Below are 15,327 nucleotides of genomic sequence, written 5' to 3'. Positions count from 1 at the left end.
CCTTTTTTTATACACTGAACATCTCCTATACCACAATTACATACCATTACAGGCTGTTAGTCTAATGCACAACGATTGTATTGTTTCATTTTTTATCTTTAACTCTGTATTCATATTTGGTTTCAGTACTCAGGCTCAGTTACTTTTGACTGTCTGTCTGTCTCTCTGGTCACAATAGGTGTGTGAAAAGCCTTCAGTTGATCCAAAATGCTGCATCATGAGAACTGACAGGAACTAGAAAAAGAGATCATATTACTCATGTGTTAGATTATCTGCATTTTCTACCTGTAAATTCCATAATATAATTAATATAAGGTACCTCATTATATTAATGGGCCGCTTTGCTCTCAAAATGCAGACTAACTTGTCTGAGTCTCTACGAGTAGAATGGGAGGTAAAGCGTTCTACTAAAAGGTTCTTCATTTGGAATTATTTTATTTTGAAAATGATGACCTGGAAGTAGCTAGCCTGTCGTATTGGATAGAAGCTTCCCACCCATTCACAAGTCGTCTGTCACGGAACAGGAATCCTTTATACGGAGTAGCATTTAGACTTGAAGAGACAACAGTTCTGTCCATGCTGCAGAGTGGTGCGGCTCTTTAAGCAGCGGTTAACTGCCAGGAGATGTTAAGAACGTCGCGCTTCGCCAATAGAGCTCGTCAAGGCTTTTGCACTGATTTGTGAGTAGCATCTCTGTGGTGCTCCTGTTCATCGACGCTAGGTGAGAAGGAATGTGGGTTAAAGCCACTTCAGCCATGTCTTAATTACTTTACTCAGGATAGCTACCATTGGTTATCTTTGTTATCCAGGCATGTGTCTCCAGATGTTACTTTCGTTGTGATGTTGATAAAGGGGTGTCCTGACTTCACTTTGCCCATATTGGGGATCATAGAAAGCTGATATGACGTTTATAAAGAGCCATAGCTATTTTACGGCCCAACTAAGGTCGGTCCGTTGCTAGTCAGCTAGATCAGCCGAATTCATTACGTTACATTATAGGCGAGTCGCTGAGTTAATATTGAATATGAAAATTGTTTCTCAAACAAAACTTCAATTATGACCGAGTCCTCGTGGCTTTATGCGTATTTGCCGTGACATATTTTTCTTCTAACCTCCTGCTGTCATGTCTCCATGTATTTTGTCTTTCTCTGTCGTTAACATAAAATGATTTGTCATGAATCATCACGTCCTAAAATTTAATTAAGAAACAAGTAAAAGACTCAATGTCATTAATATGTAAATGTTGAAATAGATTTTAAATAAATATTGTATAACATAAATAGCCAAAACGTTTTTTATTTTCATTTATTTATGTATTTAAATATTTATATATTTATCTATCTGTCCATTTATTTCAACATACATTTATTTATCTATTCATGTATTTCTACATTTATTTATCAACTTATAATAATCCTTCATTTAGTTGCAAGTCCTGCATCTCATGTCTTGTCATTTTGCATTCTGCAGCTGATGCACCAGTAGATAGTGCCGCATACAGATTATTATCCTACACAAAAAATAACATTACGACTGATAAAACTGTAAAAGGGCGAAGTATTATTGAGATCATGTTTCAAATTTTTATGAAGGGCATCCACAGTTATTATACTAATTTTTTTAAATAAGAGAAGATATCCACCTTGAGGTATGCCATGTGTTTCTTTCTGCATGTGTTGTTTTACTAAAATGTACACCTTGCTTAAAAACATTGATAAAGAGAAGCAACCTAGTAAATTTAAGAAACATCAAGACATCATAAACAAAATATAGATGTAATGCAAACATCATGTCCTATAAAGGCTTGCGCTTGCATTCTAATACAACATTGACGGCTGTTAACTTTTATCAATTAAAACCTCTCATTCAGACACACAAACAGCAGCAGTATTATGTAACGTTAAGTAATAAGTGGTAACATAATTATTGAAATGTAATGTACTGCATCAAAATTCCACATGCCACCATGGACAAAATCACAATTTCCCCAAAAAGTATTGATTGATGTCTGAAGTATTTCCTGAGCAAGTTTGATGTAAAGGTGGTCAGCCTGCTCTGATATATAAAAAAAGTGAGTAAACATGTATTTTCCTTTTGCCAGTAGGTGGCAGTACAACTTTTACTATAAGTATTGCCATTGGGATGTCTTCAGGCTACCCGGGTTGTGACTATGGATGCACGATATGGATTTTCTCGTCCTATACAGATAACCGATAATTACATGCTTCACATGGACGACACCTATACTAATAATAGTTTCACGTTTCTTAAAAATACGTTTTAAGCCTATAGTTTATGCACACCTGAGGGTAAAATTGCAAAATATAGTAAGCAAATATTGATGAATTAATATTCAATTGTTATTATCGGACGTTCTATCAGCTATAATTACCTTTTCCGATAAATAAATAATAATATAAAATTCCCATTATCAAGCTGATATTATATTGGACCGATATATATCTTGCATCCCTAGTTGTGACGTTAACCGCATAACCGTAATACTGTGGTCATGTGATGCCTATCGTTGGATTGAGCTCATTACCGTCAAAACCACAATATTTTTTTTATTTGCTGGTGAAAGTTACAGGACTGCATATGGTATGTGATGCAGTGTTCTTCTATAAGCATATGTGAATGCTGCTGCTGAGCTGACTTTTTTTTAAAAATCCACCTTGATAAAAAGACAATGGTCAAGCCAGCCATCGTTTATAGCTCTGCGGTCAAAACAATAGCAGAAGAAAGACTGTATCGGTCATTTTTCTCACTCTGTAAGGTAGTGTTACAATATCAGAGATCTGCCTGAAAAGAGGATTTTGAAATTTGAAAAAACACAAACAATTGGATTTTAATGAATTATTTGTTGGATTAAGCATGAGGATAAGCAACTGCCAATTTCCAGTTTTCAAAATAATATAAAATAAAACAATATATTCATATTGTTAATTATTTCTAGGCTTGAGTATGGTAGTTCAACTTAATATATACACACACATATTTACACACACAATACACGGACAGCATAAGTGCCAACATAAATTGAAGGCTGGCAAGTAGATGTCTTTAGGCCAGGAATCAAGCATGCAACATTTGGGGAAGATTAGACCATATATATGACAGTTACAAACATTCCTTTTTAATGGTGATATATCGAAATTTGACATGCCGCCCAAAATACGCACAATGATAAAAACCCACTCATATTTGCAATGGGTGATCAACAACATCCCTCAAAATCGCTTTCTTCTAGCAGATTGATAATATGATGATGATAATAATAATTGCTCCAAAAACAATTGGCCTCTCGCGCCATTTGCGAAATTACATTTCAAAGATAATTTCTAACACTAAATATAGGCCTATTGTAATCATTTTGGGTATGTGCAAGACAGCCAGAAGGCTATCGAGACCAGATTGTGTGGGATAAGATAACTTGGATATAGTTGATGATGATAATAATAAATATTTAGTTCATTAGCTATATTATTAGCTATATATTAGCGATATATTGCTTGTTGTGTGTCTTTTTACTTCTATAGTATTGGTAATCGTGAAAACTGTGAAACCGTGATATTTCCTCTGACAATAAACGTGGCACCAAAATTTTGTATCATGGCATCCATTTTTACCACTATGCCGATGGAAGGGGTAGGTGAAGTGTTTGAGTCCACAAAACACTTTTGGAGTTTCAGGGTGTTTCAGGGAAACAGAAAAAATATACAAAATATACCCCCATATTGCTCCTTTGATGACACTTTTCCATAAGTACCAACATTCAAATTTGACTCGAAACGAGTACATTTACACCATGTTTTTAGCCGAAATGTAATTTAGGACATTTCGGCTAAAAACATGGTGGTAAATGACACCACACTGTTTACCCCTGAAACTGCAAAAGTGTTTTGTGGACTCAAACACTTCACCCACCCCTACATTGGCATAGTGGTGAGTAGATAATGAGTGAATTTAAATTTTTGGGTGAACTATCCTTTTAAGCTCCTGTTCCCAGCCCTAACCAACCAAAGGCAGTGGCAGTGGCAAACCTCTTGTGCTGATATAAATAAACTAATCCCCATCTTGCTGGCCCTCATCACTGTCAGACCAAATCATCTGCAAAATTCATCCTGCTGCTTTCAGACATGCACTGAACTCCGCTGATCCTCCGTATTTTCTCAGGACAACGTGCATATGTGAAAGCAAATGTCCGAGTGTGTTTGTGTGTCGGGGAGGAGGGGGGTGATGACGCTTCTAACACACGACAGACGCAAACAACTAAATATGGCTGTTAGGAATTGACTGTTTTCTTAGTCTGCTGTAATGCTCTGGATCCTACTTCAGAATTATTTCTTGTTATCTCAAACAGGCCTATAATATATTGTAATTGTTTTTATTGTTTGCGTGATGCATGTTGTTTGCAAACTTTTCTATATGCAGTCTATGGTGCAGAGTGTTATCCTACTTGATTTATCTGCAGTGAAGATTTTAAAGTCAGTGTTTTTCATAAAATGTATTACTGTTCTTGTGTCTGGTATATGTTTGAATTATTTACTGAACTGGTTTCATACTGTACATTACATGTTGGTTATTTCAGAGGTCTGTTAAACAATCAATACAATCTTCAGACCCAAGCTCACAACTTAAAAAAAAAAAGCTTTGTAATTCAGCTCGCTATAGGTGTGCTTTTACTTTGAAGACGAATTGCTAAAGTGGAAGTGATTCTATGAATGTCGCTGCCGACTATGTGTTGTTTGGTTCATTTAAACACCAGTATTTTCAAGGAAAAAAGTTTCAACATTGCCTCTATCTCAATTACTACTAATTTACACAGTTGGGTTAAAGACATTGAGTCAGATAACGCTCCGAGATGAGTTGTGTGGGTTTTTGTTTTGTAATGTTGCCTGTGTACCACAAGGCGTTACTACTGCTGCCCCGGTGTAACATGAAGCACAGCAACTGTGCATCGGTCCAGTCCAATAAATATATTTAGGTTATCTAAACATTAGACCTCTTTTTTTTTTTTTTTACCATTTTGGAATCAAAATGGAGAATCGATGAGAACTGGAATCGATAAGCAGAATCGAAATTGGAATTAGAATCGATAAAATTCAAAAAATACCAAACCCTAGCCTTTGGCCTCAGTTAATGCTCCACCCTGCCATTAGTGCTATTTATTTCTCTCCTGTTTTCTGCGAATTACTTTGTTTTCTCTTTTAACTCCCCACTGACACATGTAAAGCGTCCTTGGATCACTTGAAAGGCTCCTTATTATTTGACACTCAGACATCTTCAACCAGCAACATGATATATATCACTAGTTCTGTAATGTATTTCTCATCATTTAAGAGTAACAAATTAAAAGATCACACCAGTACAAATGGTACCTGGTAAAGTATTTTAAATCAGTATTAATCAATCAGTATCAATATTGTTACTTCTGCACTGTCTTTATATTGTTTTTTTTGTGTAATTAGGTGTGAAAAGTCAGTGTCATGACTGGAACTGAGACTGAGGATGATATTCCATTAGGTGAAAGGAAGACTGTCACAGATTTCTGCTACCTCCTGGACAAGTCCAAACAACTCTTCAATGGGCTACGGTTAGTTTTTACTTTTTCAGTTTTTTCGCAGTAGATGGGCTGTATTTTGTGATCAAGCATTGACTTCCAGGGACTACTTAAGGGGAAATACTATACATGCAGTGCCCACGAATAGGGCTGAAACTATCGATTATTTTTTATCGATTTAATCTAACAATCATTTTTTTATTATTCGATTAATTTAATAATTTATCAATAATAACATTTGAAAAACTTGTCATTTATATTTATTTTATCATCTTTAAATGCAAACAAATCTGACAAAATAACAAAGTATGTCTACATTAATCTGTCCAACAAGAAAATAAACGAAAACCAAAGTTTTGGGGAAAATATCAAAACTGTAAATTCAAGTTTAGCAGTCTAGACTTATAAAAAAAAATTCTTAAAGTAGCCTAGTAGTTGTATCGATGTCTGTATGAAGACAAAAACTGACTGTCAGATAAAATAAAGTCCAATTCAATAGTATTTCAATAATGTTTATTAGTAATTTTCACACTGGACTTCAGGGTACTTTAATAATTGTTTAAAGTAAAATAAAGAGCTTTTGAAAATGGCATCTTAAAATAAAATAAAGTGCCTAATTTCAGAAAAAAAAATCTAAAGATGTAGTTTGAGAATTACCTTGTTCTTAACTACATTACACATACAAACGATCTCAACAAATATTTACAACTAAACAGCTGTAACACTTTTCTCTTTGTTCCCACTTTCTCTTGTTCAGTTAGAGAAGTAAACTCTACCATGTGCTGCCAGAATTTACTACCGTAAAGACGGAAAAAGCAGTGCAGGTTAAAAGTAGTAAGATTTTTTGTTGAACCAAAAGTCTCTACTAGTTGGCTTTTTTCCGCACTAGTGGCCCTCTGGACCGAATTGGCAACGCTGAAAGTCTTACTAGTTAACTAGTGAGCTGCAAAAGCTCTAACATGTTAACTAGTCAAACATGAATTCAGCTCACTAGTTAACTAGTGGCCTTCAATTTTCTGCACTAGTTGAACTAGTGGGAGCCAAAATGCACACTAGTTCAACTAGTGCAGGCCAAAATACCCACTAGTTTACTAGTTAAAGCCTATTTTGACCTTACTAGTTCAACTAGTAAGGCTACAAATGTTAACTAGTAAACTAGTGGGGTCAAAATAATTAAATTAAATTATTTTTTATTTTGAATAGATTTCTAATAGATGTACAGAACAAGTCATACCTCAGCTCTATATGAACATTATTAACAACTTAATCTAAATATCCAATAAATCGTGGTACTTTACAGAAAACACTTCAAGTCATAATCTATGTTCAATCTATGAGGTGACTGGGTTTTCAGTCCATGAATCCAATTGTGTGCCCTCCTTTCCCTGGAAAGGAAAACATCCAAGCTACCTCCTCTTGAGGGGAGTGATACCGTCTCAATCCCGATATGAATTACTGGCATTGCAGCAGCACAAACTGCATTGTGTAAACATTGGTTAGCTATCAGAAATGATCATGCATTATTTCATCACTAAACACAGTACAGGTCAACAATATAGCTCCCTCCTCCATTAATGTTTTGATAGTCCCAGGACTCGGGAGCCTCAGGAGTTGCCAGAGGTCAAAACCTGCCTCTTTGACAAGCCCACATCAGTAAAGTTCATTTCAATTCTATTCTGCTGGCATTACTGGCATTACAGGCCATTCTCTTTTCTTTAACTGTTGATACAAAAAGATTGATCCGAAGGTGCAGAAATGATCCAAATACATGAATATTCCATTGTAGGCCCACTAAAGGTATTATGCTATTATATTATGAACAACTGATCTGATTTATGTTTGGAGGTCAGTGTATGTGGGCTGCTGCTGCATTTACTATCGCCAGTAGGTGGCAGTACTAAATTACCTTTTGAGTAGCTTTTCTTTACTTTTTTTCATTTGAAAACTTGTCATATACAAACAAATAAGGCAATGACTATTAGTGATAACATACTGTGCTCACTAATTTATTCATTGCCATAGTGCAGAAAATTGAAGGCCACTAGTTAACTAGTGAGCTGAATCCATGTTTGACTAGTTAACATGTTTACTAGTAACACTTTCAGCATTACTTGTTCGGTCCAGAGGGCCACTAGTGCGGCAAAAAGCCAACTAGTGGGACTTTGGTGCTACTAGTGCTTTTCTGTTGTAACTAGTTGAACAAAAGTGCCACTAGTTGCTGAAAAAGAGTGACTAGAGTTTATGATTAACTAGTACAATAAAATGCCGAACTAGTGCGACCAATTGTCCAACTAGTGTTGACAAAGATTGAACCAGTGGAGGGGACTGACATGTAATATCAAGGATATGGGATAAATTCTCAAACGGCTTGCCATAGCGGTCCACCTATTAGGAACCTATGCTAGGTGATCGTGGGCCATTTTCTTTTGCTTCAGCTTTACTCTTCAGGTGAGTCCGTGCTCTGACTGTGCGCAGCCACCTTTCTTATGAAAATACGTCGATTTGCGCAAGATCGACGCATTTTCGTAATCGATGACATCGATTACCTCGACACGTTGCCCCAGCCATACACAGGAATTACATTTATAAAGAATTCAGGCCAGTGTCCATAGAGAGTATGTTGATATTGGGCTGGTCAGGTATTCGAGTTTTAGATGACGTGTAGTCCATTCATTCAGTATGAAATGTGAGGTATGCAGAGGTGCCTTGATATAAAGTAGGGCTGGCCGACTAATTGAATTTCAATTACGATTATGACTTCCAACAATTATGAAAACAAAGTAATCATTTTGCAATGAAACTCTGTTGTTCACACAGGTAGTGTTTCTGCTGCATATCTGCAGCACAGCTGCATGTATTTAGGCCCCAAACCATTTAGTGCTTTCTAGGTCATTACTGTTTTTTGAAATCAATTCTTTGTTTCATTGGAAGTAGGGCTGCACGATATTAGGAAGACATGCGATAACGTTTTTGAATGTTGCGATGATGGTATGACTTGCGTTGAATAAACAAATGCGGAAGTATATTGTGTCTCTCTGCTTTCGGTTCACTGTTAACATAGACCCCACACAGTAAGCAGCCTTTGCAGACACTGACAATGAAATGAATTTCATTTCTAGCGCCACCAATTTCTGGGAGGACACCCAGGGAGCCATGCACAGCTCCACTAAGTCTGATTGCAGTGATTATTTGAAGGTCTTTTTATATAGGTTTGGACTGTAAAAAAGTTATGTTTTACAGTTTTTACCGGCTCTGTCGATAATTTACTGCTCCACTCTGTGTCTGCATCATTCACGCTGCACACTGTGTGAATGCCTGGTACATGGAATACCATTTATCATGGATCAAGCAGTCTAATCAAGTCTGTTAAAAAGGCACGGACAGGTCCAGGGCCTGCTGAGACATGAATCCTCTGAGCCTTGCTATATTCTTTAGGTGGTATGAGGTGGATTTTGTAATTCTGTTGATGTGGGTATTGAATTTTGGATTCCTGATTCCTGACCTTGTTTGAGGTCATAAGCTGTAGGGTTTCAAGATGAGCACTGACAATTTTTGGCACCAAAAACAATTGTTTCCGTTTTGTCCTTATTTAACTAGATAAAATTCTCACTCATTAATGTTTTCACTGCATTTATTTAGTGACTGTATTGGTCCATAATCATCAGTTGTTACTGTTATACAAACTTGTGTGTCATCTGCATAGTTATGGTAGGATATTTCATTGTCTTGAAAGATACAAGCTAGTGGGAGCATGTAAATCAGAGCTGGGCCCCTGGGGAACTCCATGTCCTTGCCGTTTGTTCAGATCTGTAATGGTGTGTTCACACCGAACGCAATGCCGTAAATGCGTCGCAGAATCATTTTAATTTATTCGGGTTCATCACGCCTAACGCACAGTAACATTCAAATATACGCAACCAGGGAGTATTTGCCTGTTCTCCTCCTGAACAGAGGAAGACTACTGGCTGAAGCGATCAAGTTGCTGGGTTGTACAAAGTGTGGGAACACCGGAGGAAGCCAGCGGAAGAGAGGCTGAAGTAACTATAACTGCTGTGGTGTACGTGTTGTGGAAGGGCCGGAGAAGCTTGTTGTGTGTGGGTCCACAAACCCACTCAGAAGAGCACACAGCTTGCGGATTCCAGGAGCTTTGTCTGTCGGTTCCAGCACTACCAGAGGCTAAGCAATGATTTAACAGCTGGGTATCATGATAACTTTCTAGTATTGGTATACCATGCAACACTAATATGGATCCATCCCTCATAGTCTGATCAATGACACAATGAACCACCACCACATCTCAAATCATACCTAGTAAATTTTGATTTCTCCAGGTTCATAACAAAGTTTTAGCCTCTCAAGAACGGTATCATCAGATGGTGCATGTGCACCATCTTCCACATCTTGTTTGTCAAGGGAATGAACCTGATCATTGCAGCCAGGACAGAGTCAAGAGGACTGAAGACTGCTGCGGGAAGTCATCTGACGGCAATCAGGGGATTCATGGATGACCTGACTGTAACAACACAAACCCATGTGCAGGCAAGATGGTCCTAGCAGAGCAACACCGGATGGCCCAAGCCATGACTCAAAGGGGGATAACCAATGAAAAGTTCAAGCTACTGTTCCAAAACGAAGTGATCCCAAGCATAAAAGGAAACCCAAGCAAATGCCTTGTGCAACACAGAGCAATGTCAGGCTCTCGTCAAACACACAATTTATAACTTTAAAACACTGTCCGGAGACGGCAGGCTGTCCAGAACTCCCATTTTCGTGGCAGACAGCTGCTCTACCATAGACTGAAGCTGACTTTTAGGGCTCAGTCTTGGGCATTTTCAGGTATCAATCAATCAATCAAATTTAATTTGTATAGCCCATATTCACGAATCACAATTTGTCTCATAGGGCTTTAACAGGGTGTGACATCCTCTGCCTTTAACCCTCAACAAGAGTAAGGAAAAACTACAAAAAAAGAACCTTTTAACAGGGTAAAAAGAACGTAGAAACCTCAGAGAGAGCCACATGTGAGGGATCCCTCACCCAGGATGGACAGAAGTGCAATAGATGACATGTGTAATGTAATGGAGAACATCAGAAAGATAAGGGTATTTGCAGCATTGATTAGAATAAACAGTTTGTAGCATAATGGAAGGTACATGAATTGATGGATTATTGTCAGTAATGGTCGAGTATCTGAGTAGACATATTGCATATTAAGCAGTCTTGTTGTAATCATAGTCCACGGTCAGCAGCCACCAAGATCAGGATCCAGCATCACGATCGGATGCCCCCATAGTCCAAAATAATGATCCACTGCCGCCATCAGGATCCACCAGAAGCTGCCACCTTGATCGTGGTCCACCACCATTATCAGATGCCAACACGATACAGGATCCGCCATTATTATCACGATCTCTGATTCGCATTATAATCCACGATGTGGCCGCAGCCGTGGCCCTGTATCTGCGGACGATAAGGCAAAGGGACTCTGGGGAAGAAGTCAAGTCAGTAACATGTATTGATGAGATATTATTTTCTTTGATGTGATAAGGATGGAGAAGAGGAAGGAGAAGCTGGGAAGAGAAGCTCCATGTGTCATGTGTCCCCCTACATTCTAGACCTATAACAGCATAACTAAGAGCAGGTCCAAGACAAGCGTGGACCGGCTCTAACTATAAGCTTTATTGTAAAGGGAGGTTTTAAGCCTACTCTTAAACATACAGATGGGGTCTCTGCCTCCCGAAATGAAACTGGGAGATGATCCCCCATCCATGCCATTGGGGTCCCTAGAAGCCTCCTGCCCAAATAAACTTGATCAGAGCAGGTTTTGCATCTGACTTTTTACATTTTTACTTTGTACAAATTTTTAAAATGTCCACGCTAAAGTGGACTCTATTCACCAGCAACTTCACATGCATCATTGTTTGCACCTGTGGATACCCTGCGGAGTAAGTCACCAAGGCCAAGGCTGCCACTTGTTCCCTGGATCTCATACTCTGGGCTCTCTGTGGCTGAGGGCATGTCTAACCTCCCTTTCCTCAGTGAAACCCTAGAAAGAGAAGCGATCACCAAACTCCACCAGCACATTTCCAACCATGAGCTCTATGAACCCCACCAGACCCCAACATAGCAGGGAGACTGCCCTCATTAAAATCTCCAACGACCTCCTCATCATTGCCGACTCAGGCCACATTAGTATCCTCATCTCCCATACCATCCTCCTCAACTGCCTATCTGAACACCTCTGCCTTACTGGTACAGCTCTCTCCTCCTTCCAGTCATACCTCTCTAACAGGAAACAGTTCATCACCATCTACATGCTCCCGCTTTTCCTGGTCAAACATAACTCCAAGGCTCCTCACAATGGAGTTGGGGTCCAAACTAATATCATCCAACATGACTATCTGGTCAGACTGTGTTTCTCAGATGTTTAGGGCCAGTTGAACTAAGTGAAAAGATTCATCAGGTTTCATAGATATGTAAAGCTGGGTACCATCAGTGTAACAATGGAAGTGTACGTGGTGCTTTCTGATGATGTTGCCTAAAGGGACCATATATAAGGTGAGCAGTATCGGTCCAAGGACAGAACCTTGTGGAACTCCATGACTAACTTGTGTGTGCATGGAGGAGTCATTGTTAACATTAACAAATTGAAATCTATTAGATAAATATGACTTTAACCAGCCTAATGCCGTTCCTTTAATCCCTACATGTTATTCTAGTCTCTATAACAGAATCTTATGATCTATGGTGTCAAGTGCGGCACTAATATACAGCAGGACAAGTAGAGAGACGTCCATTATGTGATGCCATGAAAAGGTAGTAAGTTAGGTAGTTAGATTATTGCAATCTTGTCCTGTCCGGTGTACCAGACAATGTCCTGAACAAGCTCCAGAATGTGCAGAACTCTGCTGCCAGGGTTCTCACCCGCACAAAGCCCTGGCGGCACATCACCCCGACCCTCATCCACCTCCACTGGCTCCAGATCAAGGCCTGCATTAACTACAAACTCCTCCTTCTCACCTATAAATCCCTCCATGCCCTAGCCAAACCATATCGCGGGAATCTGCAATGCTGCATCTCTGGACAGATTAAAAAAACTACTCAAACACCACCTGTTCACTAAGGCCTTTGGCATCTGTTAATGCTCCACCCTGCCATTAGTGCTCAGTCTATTTCTGTCCTGTTTTGTGCATTTACTTAATTCTTTTGTTTTGCTTTGCTTTGTTCTTACTGACATCCTTGGGTCTCTTGAAGGGCGCTATATAAATTAAAGTTATTATTCAATGAATTGGTGATAAGGAATCATGAGTCTGAATTTCTCAATCAATGAGGGTTTATTTGCTATTGTACAGTTGGACAAATGTAACACTTAAGATTTCTATATAAAGCTTGATCATGAGCTACCATTAGACAGCAGCTAACATTTGCATTCAATCACTTTCTAGCCGTTAGGGATGTTTTTATGTTGACATATGTCAGTGCACATCTCAGACAATGTAACAAATAATTTTCATTGTTTCTTTTCACCTGACCTGATTATTACTTTAGACAGTAATGTTATGTCACAATATGCTCACTGGAGCATATTTCTGTGTCATGTAAGTACAGTTTATGTGAATACACAAGTTTGTTTTAAGCACTTAAACATTGTATTGAGCATTAAGCATTAGATTGGAAGCTTGATTCCAGTGCATTTATTTGTAAGCTTAAATAATTGTGTGTCAGAGGTACATTGGCATTCTCTGGATTAAAACGTCTTTACCATTGTGACCCTAATGGAACGTTCCAGATTTTAACTATCCATTATCTTTACAGTTGTAAAGTTTGGCAGATTCTTTGTCTCTTGGACTCTTAATCCTGGATCACAGCAGTACATTGTCTTTTGTGCTCTTTTCTGTAGAGACCTTCCTCAGTATGGACACAAGCAGTGGCAATCCTACTTTGGACGGACTTTTGATGTCTACACTAAACTATGGAAATTTCAACAGCAGCACAGGTTTTTTCCAGCTTCCATTTCTCTATATATATTATGCATTACATATGATCCAAATAATCTAAATGTGGTCAAACTGTTTGTTTGTTTTCAGGCAGATTCTGGACAGTCGGTATGGCTTGAAGAGATGGCAAATTGGGGAAGTTGCATCCAAAATTGGACAGCTTTACTACCATTACTAGTAAGTGGAACTGTGTGATAATAGATGATTGATAATAGATGAAAGTGGAAATTAATACCTCATATAGTCCTGGCCTATACCATGAGTCATGCTATAACATTTGGTCAAAATATAATTTTATAGGATTGTGGCAAAGTCCCCTGTGACTATGGGTTTCCAAACATAAGCCAGATGATGTACATAAGGCGGTTTCACTATTTTTATTTGGAAAAATCCCATTATACAATGCTGGAGGGCTGACCAGGTGGGCGCCACCGCATGACAGGTCTCTCTGAAGGCCGATTAGGCGGGTGCCACCGCACGTCGGGCCTCTCCAGAGGCACAGCAAGTGGGCGTTGCCATATGTGGGGTCTCTCCCGAGGCCCAACAGGAGGGCCCCACCATATGCCGGTTCTCTCCCGAAGCCCAGCAGGGGGGCTCCAGACCGGTAGCCAGGGACGGGAAGAGTCAGCAGCTGCACCGCCTACTGGGGACCAGGGAAAGGAAGAGGCACCGGCTGCACCGCTGACTGGGGATCAGGAACAGGAAGAGCTGTTAGCCTCACCGCTGTCTATAGACAAGGTGCAGTCACTTAAAACAATTCCACCATTTGATTCAAGCTGCTTTGAATCTGTCCAATTACTGGCTGTGTAGGGCCCCACGTTGAGCGCCACTGTGGCAAAGTCCCGTGCCACTATGAGTCTCCCAACATCAGCCAGACAACGGCTGCTCACCAATTTCATCATTTTTAAAGTAACATAAATCGCCCGGCGCATAACCTTTTCCATTGAGAGCTCAGCTCACCTCTCTGGCTCTGTTTGTGTGTCTCACGTGTGTCTCTCCCAGTGTATAACAGCTCTCTGCCACATTTAAACAGGTGAGTGATTTGCCAACCGGACTCAGCTGTGCCAATCACCCCTCTGGTACAGCTGGAGGTGCTCTGATGAGCGACCTCCACAGCAGCTGAGGGTGCTCTTCTTAGCCACCTCCACAAAGATAAAAGAGCTAACCCCTCCTTCTGACTAGCAGAAATTAGATTGATAAAGAATAATTAATTCATAAAGTCAATTATCAAATCATCCTGAACAGCTTGCTATTTAAGATCAGGCAGTTAAAGATGCCAGAAGAGCAAACATCTCGAAATTCATAAATGAAAACCAGAATAACCCTAAAATCTTCTACTTCTCATCTTCCTCTGTCAACTATTGACCCTTTAATTAACCCTATTTTATGTAAATGGTATTTGGATCATTATCTTGTGAAAAATAGTAGTTGTCCGACACTTGCAGGCTACAGCTTTTGTTTGTGTGTCTGTCAGATACATATTTAACTACGAAATTGAGCTTGTATTTGTCAGAGCTTATTTTTGTGTCTGAACAGCTCTGATAAATGTAAATGTAACAAGTCAGCAGCTCCTGCTACATATTGTAAATTGCTCAATAAGGTCACGACGAGTGTCTCAGTAGAAGAGATTCAGCGACTTGGGATGCAGCGCCAAAGAAGGCAGAGACCTCAACCACGTCTGTATTAACAGCCAGAGTGAGGCAGTGGCATAAGTGGTGTGAAAGCGCAGGGAAGCACGGTAAGTGTGGTGGTATTCAGGCTCGTCTA

The 15,327-nt window shown here is 39.3% G+C and overlaps 1 protein-coding gene across 5 annotated transcripts in view; it reads left to right on the top strand.

Annotated features, from left to right (window-relative positions):
• Window positions 1-476: 476 nt before the first annotated feature.
• scai (suppressor of cancer cell invasion) overlaps window positions 477-15,327 on the top strand; it is a 63,742-nt gene continuing 48,891 nt past the window's right edge. For 2 of the 5 annotated variants that reach the window (XR_004694111.2, XM_035141520.2), the window contains exons 1-4: window positions 477-721; window positions 5,472-5,596; window positions 13,464-13,559; window positions 13,651-13,737. Coding sequence is in view for 1 of the 5 variants with exons in the window: in XM_035141520.2 (XP_034997411.1) it covers window positions 5,490-5,596; window positions 13,464-13,559; window positions 13,651-13,737 (290 nt within the window). In the remaining 4 variants the exon portion in view is untranslated. Of the gene's footprint in view, window positions 722-5,471; window positions 5,597-13,463; window positions 13,560-13,650; window positions 13,738-15,327 lie in introns of those variants that run through there. The other 3 variants (XR_004694112.2, XR_004694113.2, XR_004694114.2) reach the window with 3 other exon arrangements.

This window comes from Hippoglossus stenolepis, chromosome 18, assembly GCF_022539355.2.
Source record: "Hippoglossus stenolepis isolate QCI-W04-F060 chromosome 18, HSTE1.2, whole genome shotgun sequence".
Taxonomy (NCBI): domain Eukaryota; kingdom Metazoa; phylum Chordata; class Actinopteri; order Pleuronectiformes; family Pleuronectidae; genus Hippoglossus; species Hippoglossus stenolepis.
This window is presented reverse-complemented; position numbering and strand designations above follow the sequence as displayed.